The following is a 19,396-nucleotide window of genomic DNA, read 5'->3' on the forward strand; positions in this document are numbered from 1 at the left end:
TATTTCATAATGACTTAGCCCGCTCGGCCATCCTGTCGCTTTCCAAGTTTTTTAGTATTATTAATTTAAATTAAATTTGTTGGAATAAAAGAAAGCTTTTTCAGCCCGAATTCAAATTTTTGAAGGCCAAAGTATTCTTGGTTCAAGTAAACCTTTTTTCTGTATGAGTGTTTTACAAACTAGTGACACCTAAACGTTTTTCCTTCAGATGCAGCTAGTTTTATCCATTATTTGTCTGATAAACCGGTTCACCGATAAAATTACCCCTAGGTCCGTAGTTGCAAACGAAAAGTGTTCTGTACATAGAACTGTTAGTAAAATGCCGAACAAGACCGCATCCAACTTTCTTAGTACTACCACTTATAAGAGTGATGTAATGAGCAACATTTGGAAGTCCTGTTGGCTGGTAATTTTCAACCATATAATTGGGAAAATAGGCAACTTCATCATACCAATTTATGATGAGCACAGATAACTTGTCGAAAGATCTAAAGCTATGCTCAGTGTAACCAACATTCTGACCAACCCTGAAGCGCCCTAAAAAGATTAATCAATGTAATAGAATAATTGATGAATTTATTCGGAACTACTTTAAAATTGCTCACGGAATTTTTAAATGATAATGAGAAAAATGAGTATCGCAAACTTACTGACATCACGACATAGGTCGTGCTTAAATTGGCACTGATTAGCCCACGCCTGAGCTATTATAGCCAATCTTTTATCCCAACTAAGGTTTGGAATAATTCCACCTAGTTGCGGGCCTGGATTTCCGCGTGTTTCGAGTCCGCTAGCTACTTTGCGTCGTAACTTGTTATGAGTGTCCAAAATTTCTTTCTTCTCTTCATCTGTTACGACATTAGTAATTACACTGTTGCATTCAGGCCCTCTTCGCCATTCCTAATCAGATAATTCCGTGGAAAAAGTGCTAATTACAATTTTTATCTAATTCTCTGCATTCAGATTGATAATTCGCAAATATCAATAAAGTTCAGGTCAAAAATGAACAATATTTTTTAAAATAGATCTTTACAATATTTTAAAAAATATTTAACAATATTTTAAAAAATATTTAACAATATTTTAAAAAATATTTAACAATATTTTTAAAAATAGACAATATTCGTAATATTCGTCATGTTAATCTACAATAAAAATATATCTATATTTTACCGACCCTGAAAAAGTCATGATTCATGACGAAATGTTGCTTGAAAAAAAATAAAATAAACTTGAAAAAATATTTTACTTTTTAACCTAATATTCATTAATATAATTATTCTTTTAAGATTTTCAAAGCCATTGGAATGGGATTAATTTTAATTCGATAAAATAACATTTTTAATAATTTTTTTTCCTTACCCCATATTCACATAATGTATGTTTTTTACCGTCACATGATTTAGGATAACAATATGTCCATTCTCTCCCTTCATTACATTTAATAATCGCAGCTAACCAAATCAGTAGAACAAACTTCATCGTACCAAACTTAATTATTCACTCAATTCGATTGTTGTTGAAAAATACTTATATACTTGCAAAATCATAATCAGCCAGATAAGAAAATCTTTTATGAAAAATATTTTAAAAACAATGACACAAAAAGTTTCTTTTCGTCACGTTTTTCTTTATTTTTTATTTTATTGCAGAATTTAATCTCTCTTATTATCCAAGGTCATACCAACAAGGATTGAAGAATTACATAAAAGTATTTAATTTAGTTGACATAATATGCATTGTAAATAGCTTAAAAATTATTATCCGTTTTGTTGTGATTGTCATTTTAAGATTTATCACGTATGCTGATAAAATTATATCTTTATTGCATGTAAATACAAATTTATGGTAACAATGTTATATCACTATTGACAGATTAATCTGGGTAATGGTTGCATACAAATAAGTATTGTACATGCAGGAATTTTATGATACCGCAATCTATGTACATTATTTTGTCCCAAATTATCATGTGATAGCTCACAGGAATTGGTAATTCTACGTCGTTGAAATTAAAATCTAAATCGATAGTATTTTATTCAAAATTTCAAATCTTTGCATATCTCTACTTTTTATTCGAAGGTGCTCTATATTTAGGTCATCAAAAGGTTTATGATGGTGATACTTGAGTCCAATATTATTTCAAATTTCTTATCGTATCTAGTAATTAATAACTGCAAAAAAACTTTTTTACATAAATTTAACAGTATATCTAAAACAAACTAATCACTCTAATGATTCTCATTTATCGGCACGAAAATAACATGTGCACATGATATCAGTCGAACAATTTCGATAATTTATCAGAAAATTAAATATCATTCATTTTTATAGCATATTTTTCATTGTTCCGATAACTACATCACTTTATTGTAGTTTAAAATCATCTCTAAGATGAATTTTCATCAATTTCTATCTAAAAATCCCTTACCAATTTCGGATGATCTGCTTTTAATCGAATTCCTCCTTACCTTATTGCATGAACATTTTCCTCATTCGCAGTTAATCAATTCGATTAACCATGTGCAATAGATACCAACATCACGCAAATCTATTAACAGTGTATCAAACCTAAATTATCAATAATTAATCGTAAGCACAATGGTCTTACGAAGGCAAAGCAAATTATTCTACCCCTTCAAGAGCCCGAGATCACGAATTTTTTCGTATAAATAGACCAAATATCTCCAATACCGATTACAGCAACTTGCAATATTTCATAGTATTCTAAGTTTAAAGAAATCTAACAGCATGGAAGGAATCATCAGTTCTTTGGTAGCTTTGACAATCATAATTGGTTCTAAAGCTGAGTATGTTTGCGAACCTGACTCTTGCCAAGGGCTCCAACATACTCTTTGTTTGTACGATGTGAGTATCTTTCAATCATTGACTATCACTCATTCTCATCATTCGTCATAAATGATTGTTCTAATATTTCTAACCAATCAACATCAAACCAGCCCAACGATATCAGCAAATGCAACCAATTGCAAGTTAACTCTCTGACCGAGGAAGAAAAGAAAGGAATCATCCAAGCACACAATGAATACCGAAATAGGTAGCAAATGGTGACGAAACTCGTGGAAATCCTGGACTTCAACCAGCCGGTAATATTCCTCCTGTGGAGTGGGACGAGGAACTGGCTAAAATAGCTCAGGTTTGGGCCGATCAATGTCAAAATGGTCATTCTGCTTGTGATGATACCAGTAAATAAGAAAATGTTTTCTAAATATTAAAAACTATAATCGATTGTTCTTTTGGGCAATTTACTAAAAATTGCTATTGAAATTTATTTAGCTCGCTTCACTGTCAATCAGAACATAGAATTTTCTTCAAAGAGCAACGAGTATGAAAAAGATATCCCCGGAATGTTTAATCAGTGGACCGACGAGGCCAGTAATTTCGATAGTAGTCAAGTAAATGACATGTCCAACCAATCATAACCCAAAATCTTCCACTACACTCAACTAGTTTGGGCTGACACTAAATTCGTAGGTTGCGGTATTGTCAAGTACAGAGACCTTTCTAATGACTGGTATAACACTAGATTGATATTCAACTATGGGCCAGGTGGAAATGTTCTGGGTCAACCTCTTTATCCAACTAATTAATTTCTAACTAATCAATTTCTTTATTTAGTTTTTGGTTTATTTGTTTTAATTTTTTATTCGATCTGGTGAAAATTATTTCTATTTATAATTTATAGATTTTAATAGTATGTTTGTCAGTAATCACTGTAAAATAAAATAAAAACTTTGAAAATTATAACATATTTGAGTTGAAAAAAGAAAGCAAATATTTTTATTGGTATCCATGATTATTGCATTCAAATATTGACAAATGGATGAAAAGTAGATTATGTGGTGTTTAATTGTTTGACAATACGCCATGTATACATTTAAAAGTAAATATTGGAATTGACGAATTGAGTAAATGAGGTCAATGATACTCACGATAGAAGTTTACACAGCTGACTTGCTATTTCAATGATAATTTTGATCTAGAAAAAATTAATCAAAAAATCATTATCATTAGCTTTCAAAATTTCCACAATTATCGTCAATTTTTACTCATATTTTTTCATTTTTAATGATTTTACGATCGAAAAATTTTTTTCACCCTATTTCGGCAACTATTTTTATTATTATAGTCTTGTTAGTTCACGGAATCAAGATATTTTGCATATTATTGTCAAGATAATTTAATGGCCATTAATTTGACACTTTTCAAAAATTAATTTAGTTCAATAGAAACGGAAAAAACATCAAAACATGTCAAAAAATTTTCCTGTCCGCCATGTATGAAACTGTGAAAACACTGTAACTTGCGAAAAAATGCATTAATTAAGTTAAATTTTTTTTTTTAACTCTTTGAGAGACTTGTAGGTCACCGAATACGATTGGCTAGATAATTCAGTATCGTTTATGTACAATTAATAAAATAAAACAAAAACCAGAAGATTGTATATCTATATACTATACTGAGATTAGAAATTAACAAAATAATAAAACTGATAATATTGTATTGATTATTGCAGCATTTAGCTCTATACATAATTAGCTCTGAATTTAATTAGTTATCTATCATTGGCTATTAACTATTAACTATTGTCTGAAAAATATATAATATGTTTGCTATTATATTTTTCCCCACTTTAAGCACTGTATTTAATGTACACTAAATGTTAAAATTATGTAAAATTGATGGTCTTGAGGGAGTCTTGACTCCAAGATCAAATAAAACTTATTTATCTATCTATCTATCTATCTATATATTGTGTACATTTATCCCACTAGAAGCGCTTGCGCATTATCGTGCTATTTTAGCTATTTTATATATTTTTTATTTCACATTCTTTATTTTATTAATATTTCATAGTTAAATGAGCATTATGAGTCGTGCAGTTCTGGATTTTCCAAACTTTTTTCAATTTATGTTGTTTTTGAAAATTAAAAACCATTTTTCAAACAATTAATTTCGGGTTTGTATCTTCTAATAAATATCACAAATCTTGATGAATTCCATTTATTATTATTTTTTTTTCACATTAATTTCAAAATGAAGAGTGGCACTTTTCTCTATAATCAATCCGGGAAAAATAATTCAAACTTATTCGGAAAATGAAGTTTTTTAATTAAATTCTTTTTACACCAAAAATGACAATAAAAAATTCTTATAATACCAAAATAATCAATAATTGTGATGATTTAAACTCTGAAAAATAAAACATTCTTTATCAAAATTATGTAGTTTCATAAACGGGCCAACCAATGACATTTCCATGAGGTCCATAATCACACAAGAAGTACGTGTTGTACCAGTTGTCTTTATAGTATCTGAGAACTCCACAACCTACATAAGTAGTAGCACCCCAAATTAGCTGAGTGTAATGCCCAATTTGCGGCTCATCTTGCCACACGAACTTTCCAACCCCAGAACCATCAAAATTCACATGTTCACTGAACCACCCGTCAGTCATGTCAGTCAGGTTTTGGTTATACCCTGAACCCTCTGCTCTCCACATCATATTTTGGCCAACGGAGAACCGATCTGCAAAATCAAATTGCAATGATCATATAGTATATTGTGTGACTAGGGATGAAACAAAACGATCTCAGACCAGAGTAAAGTTGCCTGCCCGAGCGAAGCGAGGGCCTAGCATTACTCAGTCTGAAATCGTGTTTCATCCCGCGTCACACATTATATTTTTCATATAAGTTGTATTAAAAATGCTAGTTTCAATGTCTGGAGCCAACCAGAACTAGATAGTTTCAGACGAATAGCAAAAATACCATTTTATCATAAAACATATAATAAAATAGAAAGTAATGGTTTATTTTTTATTAAACATTATTCGTAAATTGAATAGTTTTATTTGTCATTCTTATTTATGTTTAGTAACAGAATTATAATATGTAAGTACGGTTAACGGTGAGAATGACAATTATAAAGGTATAAAACAAACAAAAAATATTCTAATAGGATTGAAAATAAAGCTGCAACTTCATCTCGCGAGCAGAAAATTGTCATTTTCTGTCCGCCGGGAAGAAATGATTGATTCCTGCCCGGCAACAGTCGCATTGGTCTGAAATTGTCTAGTTTCGGTTGGCTCAACAGGCATTGAAACTTGCATTTTCAATGCAGGTTATATGAAAAATTAATTACATACGCTAAGAACCTGATATTAAATACGATCAATGACTAAAATTTCTCACCAACATAACGACATTTATCATGCCCAATTTCGCACTGAAGAGCCCATCTTCGAGCAAGTTCAGCCAACTCTTCATCCCACTGCAAAGGTGGAATTATTCCTGCAGGTTGTCCGTCTACTTCGCCGTTTGCTACCCATGCTCTTCTATCGTTGTGAGCTTTCAGAATTTCGTCTTTTTCTTCTTGGGTCAAAGTTGTTGATTCAACTTGTCCACAATTTGGCGAAGGGTCTGTCGACTGTAAAGTAAATCAAGTGCTCAGAAATTTTATTAAGCGTCATAACAACAGAAAAATCAACTTACTGGATACTTGCACAATGTATTTTGCTCACCATTGCAGCCACTTGGATAGCATTTTTGGGCGCTTGTTGAAAGTACAACGGTGAAAATAAGAAACACATTAATTGTCATTTTGTTGAATAGTATTTACAAACTTACACTGCTTAGATAATTATTTATACCATGTGTAACGAGGAAAAGTTGGTTCTTTCTAGTTACTTGCGATAGCGGACGATAATAGAGTAATTTATTACTCCAAATTATGTAGGGGAAGGACGGGCAAAACGGATATGTTAATTTAAAAATGAAATAACAAATATATATTATAATCATATCCATTCTTAACTTTGGCTAATAATTTTTGGGTAATTGAAGTTTATAATTAAAGTAAAATAAAAATAATAACAAAGAAATTCTTCTTCGAAATTAAAAAAAAAAAGTCAACATTATCCGTTTTGCCCTACCACGGGCGGGCAAAATGAATACTCAGGTCGCGTAAAACGAATACCGATTGGAAAATACATTTCAATCAAAACAATCGTCGCAAAAATATCAACCGCGTCCTGAATATGAAGAAAATCAAATCTGCATCGTCCTTAACAACATTAAACTAAGTACTGTATACTTACGATTTAAAATTTTTTTTTTCCTAAATTTCAATATTTATAAAAAAAATTCCCACAAGTATGCAAAACCAATGCTTTATCGATAACGGTAAGTATAGTTACATAATAGATTGATAGATTGCTGTCTAAAATATTTCTATCGACCGACCAGCGATTTAAAACGATTATCAATTTTACCCGCCCTCTCCGTCTTCCCCTTCCGTCCCCTATGACTAACGAGGAAAAAGCAATGTAATAGTTGAGTTATAAAAATAAGGAAAAAGTTATGAATTTATCGAGAACTATTTTTCATTTTCGAATTATTTTGACATACAAAGCAATTTATACCGATGAAATATTTTTTTTAATAATTAATATTAAATAAAAGTTTAGTAATAATCACATAATTTTTTCTTTAAAAAATTAATGATTTTTTCATTAAAAATAAAGAAATTTAAAGGTCAATTTTTTCGATAAAAAAAAATTTTTCCTTGTGTATCAAAAAAATTAAAATTTTTGAGAGATATCGGTAGACTTGTAAGAACACATTGTATTAATTATCTATACTAATCAATGGAGAGCCGGTTTTTTTTGTCCGGTTATACTGCGAAAACTACTGAACCGATCGGAATAATACTTATACCATAAGATGCAGCGTGTTTCGGAGAAGGTTTTAGTATATGATATGGTGGTGATTACTTATCCGAAACCTATATTTTTTTAACTTAGAAATAATGAATTTTTATTGTAACTAAATTTATTCTATTTGATTGTCATTTATTTAAAATAAATTTTTTAATTCTATTGGTTATGTTTATATACTAGGCTGATTTCTTCACTTATGAGACCTGTAATTTCTTTAACTAAAACTTTCAATGCTCATTACAAATTTTTTTTTTCATATTAATTATTATTCATTTTTGTAAGAAAGACACGGGAATGTTATAATGATTGCACATTGAAAGTTACAATTAATATTAGCTAGAATAATTACATGGATAAAAGATGCATGCCCATTCGATAGAATTAAGAATTTGTGCAAGTCAAAACAATACTGTAATTAAATTTCAAGTCTAGATCTGAAAATGCAATTCTATAAAGCGCCCATCAGAGCGGGCGAGTAAAAGCTATTTTATTTATTTTAGTTTTATTTATTTTACTATAAAAATTTTCAAAACCAATTAAAAAAAAATATTTTCCAAATTTTCATTGTTACCATTATCATAAACCTGTAATTAAATAGAATAATATGGAAAAAAAAATTGAAACGATAATTTTTCAAATTTCTTGTCCTAAAAAAGATTTTGTTTTTCTATAAAAATAAAATTTAATTAAATTAAACAAAATAATCATCAATAAATGAATATAATTATATATTATCCTTACAAAAGTTCTTTTATTTGATCACAGATCATAGAAAATGAGTATTAAACTATAAAAAACATAAAACCATGAAAAACTTCAGTAAACACGTTGACCGATCCCATTTCCAGTAGGTCCATAGTTGCAAACCAAATAAGTAGTGTACCAGTACCAATCTTTGTACCTGATGGCTCCACAACCAACCTTTCTAGTATTTCCCCAAACAAGCTGAGTATAATGACCAATTTGCGGCCAAGATTGCCATCGAAAACTGCGAACGTAGTTCCTATTGAAATCCTTCACTTCGTTGTACCATTGTTGCACCAAGTATGACAATCTAACATGATAATTGTTGCTATACATCATTTTAGCGACGTTTTGTCCGACTCGAAAGCGATCTGCAATTTAAAGAACAATTTTTCAAAAGTTCAAAAACATAATTTAGCTTAGGTACTCACCAACATTACGGCATGTGTCATGACCAAATTGGCACTGATTAGCCCACCTCTGAGCAATTTGTGCCAGTTCATTGTCCCACGTCAGGGGCGGGATTCTTCCAGCGGGTTGAGGGCCAGCAATTCCTCGCCTTTCGGCGCCTCTTGCCACAAATGCCCGCTTGTCATTATGTGCTCGAAGAATTTCGTTTATTTCGCCCGAGGTCAAAGAACTCGATTGTACTTTACCGCAGGTTGCTGCAGGCCATGCTGACTAACGTTTAAATTATTGTATATGTCAATTGTAATAAAATCTTAAGTGTTAATTTACATCCTAAGTTTGAATCAAAAAGTGTCAATATTACCAATTCTTCAAGATAAATTGTTCACATTTTTATCTCTGTTGAAAGTTCTAATTATATTCAATTACCAAATCTAATCGAAGATACTGATAAACTGTTATTGCCTTGTCAATCAATTTTGATTGAACACGTGGAATTTATTTTGAATAATTTGAATAACTTTTAGAATATTCAACTTGAATTAAAATAAAAGTATTTTGGAAAAATAATTTTTTAAAAAATCTAGGGTAAAAGGCCCCATTAGTGGCGGGGACCCCATTACTGACACTTTCTTTTATTTTATAACACAAAGTTATAACACAAAATTAATTTTTTTAATATCTTTACTTAAATAATAATTTTAAATTATTAGTTATGATAATTTTAAATTAAGTCACTAAAATTATTCTTATATTAAAATTATCATCTAATATTATCATTAAGATTATCCATAATTATTATTAAATGAATGCTTATAATTACTATTAAAATTTATCAAAATGATTATTTAAAGTTATAATAAAAATTATTCTGTTATTTTCATAACACTAATTATTTTTTTTAATATCTTTACTTAAATAATAATTTTAAATTGTATTTTTTTGACTGGGAGGCTCCGCCCCCGTCCACTGGGCTTCGCCCCTGGACCCCTTCCATGATTACCTACGATGCTATTGCATTAAAAGATTCGCGAACTTTCGGCTTGGCAGGAGAAAAAATAGTATGTGTGACACGGGACGAAAGTACTACATCCTCACCCGCGTGTTTGCCACCCTCGCCTTCGGCTCGGGTGGCAATCACACACGCGGGACAGAATGTAGTACTTTCGTCCCTTGTGGCACAATATACTATTTTCGGTTTTCTTTCGACAACGATAACTCACGAACGAATCAACCGATTTTGACCGGGCTTACGGTGGTCGACGTGGTTTTTTGATCTTAAGAGCTGATTAGATTTTGGAATTGATCGGTAGAGCCATTTAAAAGTAATTCCAAAAAAATCACATTTCAAAAAATTTTTTTTGGTAGTTTTTTTTAGATTTCTCAAAATCTACTGGTTCGAATCGATCCAAATGGTATTCGAAATCTAAGTTTGGTTAAGCCCTTTCGAATGGCACCAACCACGATGGAATCGGCCAAGCCGTTCAAAAGTTATAAGAGAGTCACACACATACATTCACACACATACACACATACATACTTACAGACATACTGACGTCATCGCGAAAACATTCAGGGAAACTTCCTAAGACCTCAAAACGTCAAGATCTGATGAGAACTCAATTTTCGAAAAACAGGGTAAAACCAATAACTTCCCGATTTTTGAAAATTTTCAATTTTCTTAGCGGGAAGTTAAAAAAAGTAACATTAATAGGGGATTAAGGTGCCACTAATGGGGTTTTTTACCTTATTTTCTTTTTTCTTTTCTTTTACTAAAATTAAGACAAAAAAAATACAATTTTGGAGATATTAAACATAAATGTTTAAATTTTTAAGACTTGCATATGGATGGAATTAAGCAATAACGTCTTAACCAATATTTAAAAAAAAATCAAGTTATTATGATGAACGTACCTAGTATCATAAGATTACTTAGTTCATCATGATAACTCGATTTTTTTTTAATGTTGGTTAAGACGTTATTGCTTAATTCCATCCATATGTAATTATGAGAATTCTTTTTTATTAATGTTATTAAAAACTAATCAAACATTAGGGAACAGATGATAATTTCTTTTTAAAGTTTGAGTTATCGTTACAACATAAGATCATAAGATATGATTAATAAATTAGTTAAATATTCGATAATGATTATGAAGAAAAGTTAATTACTAATGGTAGTCAATGAGTAAGTAATCTATACGGCTATAGTATGTGTGTATGTAATTGAGCCATAACGTGAGTGAATTTTACTCTATTCAAGAAATTTCCTGCAAAATTCAAGATGATCAAACTCTAGAAAATTAAGTTCTTGGTTCGAGAGTTTTTATCTTGAAGCAAGTTAATTTTTTATAAGTGTTCAATGTCAGTCATAGCAATTATTTATTATTATAAAAAAAACTTTTTGATTCAAGAGAAATATTTTTAATTTGAGAGTAAAATTATTTTTGTAAAGAATCAACGTTCTTGATTCAAGTCGAAAATCTTGAACCAAAGTTACTGAGTGTCTTAATCCTTGAAAAAGAAATAATCGGTTGAAATAAAGATTTTTGTTTAAAAAAAAAGTAAAGTAATTAGCTAAATTGATAAAATTGAGTTTTATTTTCCAGTTGATAAAAACTTGAAGATTTTTCTCAAAAACTCTATTCTCTAAATCAACTAACAAGCGGTACCAAAATCACAATTTTCCCTATTAAAAACAGAATGAATAAACAATAAACTTACTCGATATCTACACATAGTATGCTGAGCACCATTGCATGTCGGCGGATTGCATCGCCAAGATAAAGCGGACCCGACAACCGCAAGAACCAACACCAAACTTATCATAGCAACGTTATTGTGAAAATAAATCAAACTTGTTAGATTGATTTATTTATACTGACTGGAAGCAAGAAAATTTTTCTGCCCTTCCTCAGTTATCTCTGATAGCAGACCACACAACTGTGATTGTGTTTGACATTAACTAGCTGATAGTGATCATTATCCAGTAGTGATTTCCTTTCGATGATAGCCGTAGCGTATTAAAACGCAGTTTCTTCATCAAATAAAATTCCAGAGACAAAAATAAAGACAAATGGAGAAACAACTCGAGTTCAATGTTTTATTATCTCATTTATTTATTATCATTAACATAAATGAAATAATTTTATTCCTAACAAAGGATTAACATTATCGATCAATGGATATGGTTTGATGAAGATTGCCAATGAGTAAGTCAAATTCTGATTAAAGAGTCTTGTAGAGTTCACTGCCGATCCAGTTTCCAGCGGGTCCGTAGTTGCAAACCAAGTAGGTGGTGAACCAGTTGTCCTTGCTCAGGTATCTGATGAGACCACAACCGACGGTGGTGGTTTCGCCCCAAACAAGTTGAGTGTAGTGTCCAATTTGTGGCATAGATTGCCATTTGAAGGCGCTTACTTGGCGACTGTCGAAGTCCTTCACTTCGTCGTACCACATTTGCACCAATTCTGAGATTTTAGCAACGTGTTTTGCGCTGTGCATTTTTGTCGCGACATTCTGTCCAACTTGGAAGCGATCTGCAGAAATTAATGTCAACTATTTAGTCAATTATTCAAATTATAAGACTTTTATTGATCGTTTGGATACTTACCGACATCACGGCACTTGTCATGTCCAAATTGACACTGGTTAGCCCAAACCTGAGCAATTTTAGCCAATTCATCGTCCCATTTTAAGGGTGGAATTATTCCAGCTGGTTGTGGTCCAGGGTGACCCAGAGATTCTTTTCCGCTGGCTACCCTGGCGCGCAGTTGGTTGTGGGCATCCAGGATTTCTTGTTTTTCATCATCATTTAGTTCCATTGTCTGAACTTTGTTACACGTTGATGCTGGTCCTGAGGCCTTGAATGATCATTTTCATCAGTATATATTTTAAATAAAAATTCTGGCCAAACAGTGAGAGATAACGAAAAATCCTCAAAACCTTTTTTGTACACTGATAGAAAAACAATCTTGATTCAAGAAACTTTTTTTCTTCAAAACTTGAACTCTTGAAACTAGATATAGATATATTTCTTTCAAGAGTTTTTGTCTTTTGGTTCAAGATAGACGATAACATTGATTCAAGATGTTACCAACTTGTTTTAAGAATGGCTTTTTTTTTGAGTCATTAATTTACTTATTTCCAAGAAATAATTTTTTTTTTTGGTATAACAATTAAAGATTATTTAGTTTTTGAAATATACTTTGATGAACTATTTTAAGTTTTTTAACTGATAATGTTATTTTGATTGAAGAACTTAAATGTATCGATTGAAGATAATATAGCTCTTAAGCCAAGAAAATCTAAATCAAGACAATAAATTCATAAAGCAAAATAATCATTTGTCTTTCAAAATAAATTCTTAGATCAAGAAAATATCTCTTGAGTCACCATAAATTTTCTATCGATGTAGAGAAATAAATTTCTGATAAAAAGGTTTCATAATTTTTCAGTATCTTCAATATTTTGGCTAGAAATTCAACTTTAAATTTTTGAAATTAAAATTTTTTGCTTGCTCCAAAAATTATAACTTTATAAAGTGAAAATTTTGGCTAAATAGTAAGAGATAGAGCAAAATTTATAAAAACCTTTTTGTAGAGAATTAATTTCCCTACTAAAAAGGTCTTGACTATTTTATCTCCAATGTATAGTCCAAAATTTTAAATTGAAATTTTTTTCTGGTTCAATTAAAAATTTTTGCTAATCAAAAATCTCAAAGATCAAAAATACAATTTTTAATACTTACACGATATTTACAAACAGTATGTTGCTCCCCACTGCACGTTTTTGGATGACATTGATCAGCAGCAACAACAGCAATAACAGCTGCCAAAATGGTGTAGAAAAATTTAGCCATTTTAAATGCAATTAAGTTAAAATTGATATACTTCTTGTATCTGAAGCCAAAACTCGAACTGTAATTTCCCAGAGCAGCGATCTGGCTATTTATACGCAAAAAAGACTTTCTGAAAGCAATAAATTTATTTATTGTAATATTTGTTCAATGACTGACAACGCAAAATGTTTTACAATAGTAACACATGTTATTTTTTTTAATAACTGATAACACTTGACGTCTAAAGACTCTCTTCGATGTTACGTAAGCAACTATCATTCATTATTTGACATATCGAATTGATTTGAATTTACTTATAACCGCAAATATACATATATATACATAACGAATTAATTTTCGTCGATACATTACTTACATTAAAATAGACAAAATAAATTGACATTGGACTTAAATCATCCAGACACTCGATACTTGCACGTAAGATTTATGGGTGACGTTTATTTTTATTAATGTAATTCATGAAATTTATAGATTTATTTTTTGCGAAATCCATTAACTATTTATCACGATCTTTAAATATGCCAAATTATTTATTTTTGTCTTTTAATTAAAATTTTCTGCTTCAATCTCAGATTTACAAAAATTAAACTGATGGATTAGAAAAAATTTCCGCTATTTATGACGAAAAAAAAAAATGAAACATAATTTTTTATAGTTACACTTTATTTTCCAAGGCTCAGCAATTACAGCTGACAATTGTTTGCACAAGATACATCTATTATTAGCACAAATAGTTTTCAATAATTAGTTTACGGTGATCGATTATTGTAATAATTAACATGATAAATTAACTTTAACTTAGCTCTATGAACAATAATTACTATAATTTATTTTTTCTTTGTTTTATTACATCTGTAATCCATACTCCAGAAAAATAAAAAAATAAACTTGAAGCTGCAAGGAATAAAAGATTTGAAATTAAAAAGACGCTGGTGGTATTGATATGTTAGCATTTATAAAATTACTAGCTGTTACTCGCCTGCTCCATTGGGCGCTTTGAAGAATTGCATTTTTGGATCTAGACTTGAAATTTAATTAGAGTATTGTTTTGACTTGCACAGATTCCCAATTCTATCGAATTGACATGCACCTTTTATCCATGTAATTATTTTAGCTAATATTAGTTGTAACTTTCAATGTGCAATCATTATAACATTCCCGTGTCTTTCTTACAAAAATGAATAATAATTGATATGAAAAAAAAAAAAAAATTTGTAATGAGCATTGAAAGTTTTAGTTAAATAAATTGCAGATCTTATAAGTGAAGAAATCTGCCTAGTATATAACATAACCAATAGAATTAAAAAATTTATTTTAAACAAATGACAATCGAATAGAATAAATTTAGTTACAATAAAAATTCATTATTTTTAAGTCAAAAAAATATAAGTTCCGGATAAGTAATCACCAACATATCATATACTAAAACCTTCTCCGAAACACGCTGCATCTTATGGTATTAGTATTATTCCGATTCGGTTCAGTAGTTTTCGCATTATAACCAGACAAAAAACCGGCTCTCCATTTATTAGTATATATTTATATCAACTAATTTATAAACAACTAGCTGTTACTCGCTCGCTCCGCTGGGCGCTTTATAGAATTGCACACGGAAAAAAGTAAACTGTAATAAATAACAGTCGATTTATAATAAGTAATGATCAACTGCTAAAAATTACCATTTCAAACAGTAAAATCGTGATTTTACTATTTACTTTATAATATTTACCATTTTAACGCTACAATTCACTATTTACATGGAAGAAAATACTATTTCAAACAGTAATATTCGCTATGTGAATGTCTAAAATGTTAAAGTATAATAATTAAGAATTCAGACTTTGATATTTATCATTTCGTACCTAAAAAATGATCTTATGATATGTAAAAAGTATAAAATAAAGTTAGTAAATTTCTAACACAAGCAATGTCAATATTTACAAAGTAAAATGGTAAATTTTAAACGCAACGCTAAAAATCAAACTGTAATTATTGACTTGCTTAGACTGGTAAAATGTATATTTTAAAAGTATAATTTTTACTGTTTCAAATGGTTAATTTTCCCAGAGTGAGACCCCCTTCTCTTTCATCTGAGTTCCCCTTCTCCTCATAATATCGACTATATATTGAAATGGCAATTTTTACTGTTTGAAACTGTAATTTTTAAAGATGAAAGGGTCGTTATTTACTATAGTGACAGCTACTAATCACTTATTTTGGATATTAAATTATAAATTGTGGCTTTTATACTTTCTACATTAAGTTCTGTAATATTTATATTTTTGCCACCCCGATGTCCGCTTTACTGTTTGAAACTATAAAAATTAACCGGAATCCGAGTGAATATTACAGTTTACTTTTTTCCGTGCATTTTTAGATCTACACTTGAAATTTAATTAGAGTATTGTTTTGACTTGTACAGATTCCCAATTCTATCGAATTGGCATGCACCTTTTATCCATGTAATTATTCTAGCTAATATTCATTATAACTTTCAATGTGCAATTATTATAACATTCCCGTATCTTTCTTACAAAAATGAGTAATAATTGATTTGAAAAAAAAAAAATTGCAATGAGCATTGAAAGTTTCAGTTAAAGAAATTGCAGGTCTCATAAGTGAAGAAATCTGCCTAGTATATAAACATAACCAATAGAATTAAAAAATTTATTTTAAACAAATAACAATCGAATAGAATAAATTTAGTTGCAATAAAAATTAATTTTTTCTAAGTCAAAAAAATATTGGCTCTGGATAAGTAATCACCAACATATCATATACTAAAACCTTCTCCGAAACACGCTGCATCTTATGGTATAAGTATTATTCCGATCAGTTCAGTATTTTTCGCAGTATAACCGAACAGAAAAACCGTCTTTCCATTTATTGGGACAGATGGAGTTCATGGTATCTTTTTCTCTCATCCTCGTTCCATTGTGATGCTTTGATTTCATAAACATATTTACCGAATATGTTGCCCGCTGGCTTCCAGTTACAAACAAGAGTAGTTTTGTATAGCTTATCACCTACTTCCTCCACTGCTCTAGCACAACCAACTTCTTTGGTACCTGACCATAACATTTGGGTCACATTACTAATTTTGTTGAACGTTTCCGGGTCTGGGTTGAAATTTGCTATCAATTTTTTGTCAAAGTGTTTTATTTCATTGTCATACCATCGTCTGACAATAGTTATTGGATGCTCGTATTTACCATGCGTTATTGATGAATTTATAGTTTGGCCAACGTATCCTATAAAAAAATATTTAAAAAATTGGTGAATTAAAATACATATTATTTATTACTTTAAGTTTTTATTGAGATAAAGTAATTTACCAGTTCTACTACACGGAGAAAATTTTATAGTAGAGTTTATTATTTAGTTATGTTAAAATCTATTAACTGAATTCGATAGTAGTAAATATTATTTAAATAATTAAGTAAACCATCTGAATTGTAGTATTTACCATCCTGATGGTAACTACTACTATTATGATGGTAATCAGTAATAATAACTGTTATTATTTTAATTAGTTACTACTATTATCAAAATCATAATTCCTAATATAACCTGATGGTTATAGTTACCATCAGTAATAATAATTACTACAATCTAAGCTAGTAAAAAATATTAAAAAATTTAAGAATCCGCGTTACCGTGGATATGCATTTCTGAATAAACTAAAAGCAGCTGCAGTGCACAAAAAATCGGGATTAAATTCGGATTGAAAGTATATTTAAATTTTTATTTGTTTAAACTAGTTTCAACGTCAAATTTTTGAAAAAAAATTTGAAATTTCCAAAAAAATCAAAATTTTCAATAAAATTCAAATTAAAAAAAAAATTAAAATTTCAAAAAAAAAATTTTTAATCTTGAAAAAAATCAAATTTCAAAAAAAAAATTTTCAAGGGAATTTAAAATATTTTAATATTTCAAAGAAAAAAATGTACATTAGCTAAAATATGGATGTAAATAAAGGATTTAATTAAGTAAATTTATATTATTTTTTCTTTCAGAATTTTTACAATCTGAGATGGTTACAGTTACCATCTTTAATTGTAACAGTTATAATTTATAATAATTACAATTATTATTTTTGATAGTAATCGTTACCATTATTAATAGTAACTATTACGATTGTCAATGATACCACCTATTATTTTGTTACTAATTAATTTTATTACCATTTTAGATAGTAGGAGTTACTATTTTTGTATAGTAGGTAGTAAAATTAATTTTTCTCCGTGTAGGTGCTAATTTTAAACACTCATCAAATCCGGGTTTGCACTGCACTGCCCATTGGCTAGCCTGCCTGGCCAATTCATTACTCCATTTCAGAGGCTGAATCCGAAAAGACGGAGGTAGTCGTCCTGATTTTGCATGTATTTCCAGTCCATTGTAGGCATTTGCTACTAGTCAAAATTGATGCTTTCCGCCCGGAGAGGAGAAAAAAATTTTTTTTTTTTGACAAGAAATTTCACTTATGCCAACAAAATTAATTCTCTTGCTTTAAGAAATACGTATCTTGATCCAAGAAAATTTATTTAAGTCAAGAAAATCTTGTTGTTTTGAGAAAATTCAGCCTCTTGCTCTAAAAAATTTAGTTCTTGATAAAAGTTAATTTTCTTGTCTTGAGAAAATTTCTCTCTTGCTTCAAAAAATTAAATATAAAGATAGAAGTAAATTTTCATTAATATTTTTATTAATTAACATGTCAAATGGGAAGATCAAATCATATTTCATCATTTTTTTTATTCAATATGTATAATTGCACGCTAAAATAAAATAAAATGAGTATCAAATATTCAAGAGAAAAATTTTCTCAAGGTGAGAAAATTTTTTTCTCAGCTGAAGTAGGTGGCGCTGCTTCCCTAAAGTATCTAAAAATCTTGATCAAATATATAAATTTATTGTATCAAGTATTTATGATAATTTGAATTAAGAAAAAATTACTTCGACCAAGAATAGAATTTCAAGAAAAATTTTTACTTCGGCCAACACAACTTCGCTCTTCCTTCAGGCACCCGAAAATTTTCTTGAGCCAAGAATTTTGTTCTCCAATCAATAAATTTTTCTTTCTGTGTAGTTCATGAATTTTTCTACTCAAATCAAGAAGATTAAGTTCTTCAAAATTATATACTTGATTCAAGAACATTTTTTTTTTTTTGTGTATTTCTTACCACAAACGCAATTTTGAATACCAAGCCATCAAAACCTCAAAGTTCAAAGTTCTTTATATCAATACAAAAACTAATTCTTCACTTTGTTATAATTCCAAAAATATTACGCATAGTAAGTACCTTAGATTCGATCAATTTGTCATTTTCATAACCGAGAAGCGTCACGTGTAAACGGACACAATGGCAGCTCTCCTCAAGCAGACAATAAAGAATCTCCGTTGCGTCTTTAAAAAATTGATTTTTTCTCTTATATAAATACTTTAACCAAATTTTTTCACACATCTGTGTAAATACACACACAAGTACAATAATATAATCTGTATGATTTGGCTCTCACGTCACGTAGTACAATTCTTACCTCAAAATGGGCTCATAGTGGGCGGGTGACTACTAAGAATAATGAATGACCTATTGAAGTCAATAGCCAGTCCATTCATTCATTTTTCTCCGAGCACCTGACTC

General features: G+C 29.8%; 5 protein-coding genes and 1 pseudogene across 5 annotated transcripts; 1 reads left to right on the forward strand and 5 right to left on the reverse strand.

Annotated features, from left to right (window-relative positions):
- Nucleotides 1-110: 110 nt before the first annotated feature.
- On the reverse strand, nt 111-1,516 carry LOC123271318 (venom allergen 3-like). The gene is made up of 3 exons (XM_044737608.1): nt 1,363-1,516; nt 651-900; nt 111-537 (listed from the first exon to the last, which is right to left on the reverse strand). Exons 1-3 carry the CDS (start codon nt 1,480-1,482, stop codon nt 221-223), a joined length of 687 nt encoding a protein of 228 aa, XP_044593543.1. The 5' UTR covers nt 1,483-1,516; the 3' UTR covers nt 111-220.
- Nucleotides 1,517-2,656: 1,140 nt separating this feature from the next.
- Nucleotides 2,657-3,443, forward strand: LOC123272272 (annotated as a pseudogene).
- Nucleotides 3,444-5,180: 1,737 nt separating this feature from the next.
- Nucleotides 5,181-6,713, reverse strand: LOC123271320 (venom allergen 5-like). The gene is made up of 3 exons (XM_044737610.1): nt 6,516-6,713; nt 6,216-6,450; nt 5,181-5,550 (listed from the first exon to the last, which is right to left on the reverse strand). Exons 1-3 carry the CDS (start codon nt 6,621-6,623, stop codon nt 5,243-5,245), a joined length of 651 nt encoding a protein of 216 aa, XP_044593545.1. The 5' UTR covers nt 6,624-6,713; the 3' UTR covers nt 5,181-5,242.
- Nucleotides 6,714-8,472: 1,759 nt separating this feature from the next.
- On the reverse strand, nt 8,473-11,774 carry LOC123271319 (venom allergen 5-like). The gene is made up of 3 exons (XM_044737609.1): nt 11,618-11,774; nt 8,917-9,166; nt 8,473-8,856 (listed from the first exon to the last, which is right to left on the reverse strand). The coding sequence occupies exons 1-3, from the start codon at nt 11,720-11,722 to the stop codon at nt 8,558-8,560; spliced, it is 654 nt and encodes a 217-aa protein (XP_044593544.1). The 5' UTR covers nt 11,723-11,774; the 3' UTR covers nt 8,473-8,557.
- A 213-nt stretch (nt 11,775-11,987) lies between these two features.
- LOC123271631 (venom allergen 3 homolog) lies at nt 11,988-13,907 on the reverse strand. Its single transcript, XM_044738023.1, has 3 exons — nt 13,644-13,907; nt 12,507-12,756; nt 11,988-12,432 (listed from the first exon to the last, which is right to left on the reverse strand). Exons 1-3 carry the CDS (start codon nt 13,752-13,754, stop codon nt 12,122-12,124), a joined length of 672 nt encoding a protein of 223 aa, XP_044593958.1. The 5' UTR covers nt 13,755-13,907; the 3' UTR covers nt 11,988-12,121.
- Nucleotides 13,908-16,637: 2,730 nt separating this feature from the next.
- LOC123272273 (venom allergen 3-like) lies at nt 16,638-17,423 on the reverse strand. The gene is made up of 2 exons (XM_044738970.1): nt 17,411-17,423; nt 16,638-17,005 (listed from the first exon to the last, which is right to left on the reverse strand). The coding sequence occupies exons 1-2, from the start codon at nt 17,421-17,423 to the stop codon at nt 16,638-16,640; spliced, it is 381 nt and encodes a 126-aa protein (XP_044594905.1).
- Nucleotides 17,424-19,396: the final 1,973 nt, after the last annotated feature.

The sequence above is a fragment of the Cotesia glomerata genome, linkage group LG9 (genome assembly GCF_020080835.1).
Source record: "Cotesia glomerata isolate CgM1 linkage group LG9, MPM_Cglom_v2.3, whole genome shotgun sequence".
In the NCBI taxonomy this organism is placed as follows: Eukaryota; Metazoa; Arthropoda; class Insecta; order Hymenoptera; family Braconidae; genus Cotesia; species Cotesia glomerata.

Coding starts and splice junctions, on each gene's coding strand:
- LOC123271318 (XM_044737608.1), bottom strand. CDS start 1,482: ATGAAGTTTGTTCTACTGATTTGGTTAGCTGCGATTATTAAATGTAAT. Junction 901..1,362: donor ATACATTATGTGAATATGGG/GTAAGGAAAAAA, acceptor TTATCTGATTAG/GAATGGCGAAGAGGGCCTGA. Junction 538..650: donor CGACCTATGTCGTGATGTCA/GTAAGTTTGCGA, acceptor TAATCTTTTTAG/GGCGCTTCAGGGTTGGTCAG.
- LOC123271320 (XM_044737610.1), bottom strand. CDS start 6,623: ATGACAATTAATGTGTTTCTTATTTTCACCGTTGTACTTTCAACAAGC. Junction 6,451..6,515: donor ATACATTGTGCAAGTATCCA/GTAAGTTGATTT, acceptor TTTACTTTACAG/TCGACAGACCCTTCGCCAAA. Junction 5,551..6,215: donor TGATAAATGTCGTTATGTTG/GTGAGAAATTTT, acceptor TTGATTTTGCAG/ATCGGTTCTCCGTTGGCCAA.
- LOC123271319 (XM_044737609.1), bottom strand. CDS start 11,722: ATGATAAGTTTGGTGTTGGTTCTTGCGGTTGTCGGGTCCGCTTTATCT. Junction 9,167..11,617: donor ATACTATGTGTAGATATCGA/GTAAGTTTATTG, acceptor TTTAAACGTTAG/TCAGCATGGCCTGCAGCAAC. Junction 8,857..8,916: donor TGACACATGCCGTAATGTTG/GTGAGTACCTAA, acceptor TTTAAATTGCAG/ATCGCTTTCGAGTCGGACAA.
- LOC123271631 (XM_044738023.1), bottom strand. CDS start 13,754: ATGGCTAAATTTTTCTACACCATTTTGGCAGCTGTTATTGCTGTTGTT. Junction 12,757..13,643: donor ATACTGTTTGTAAATATCGT/GTAAGTATTAAA, acceptor TGATCATTCAAG/GCCTCAGGACCAGCATCAAC. Junction 12,433..12,506: donor TGACAAGTGCCGTGATGTCG/GTAAGTATCCAA, acceptor TAATTTCTGCAG/ATCGCTTCCAAGTTGGACAG.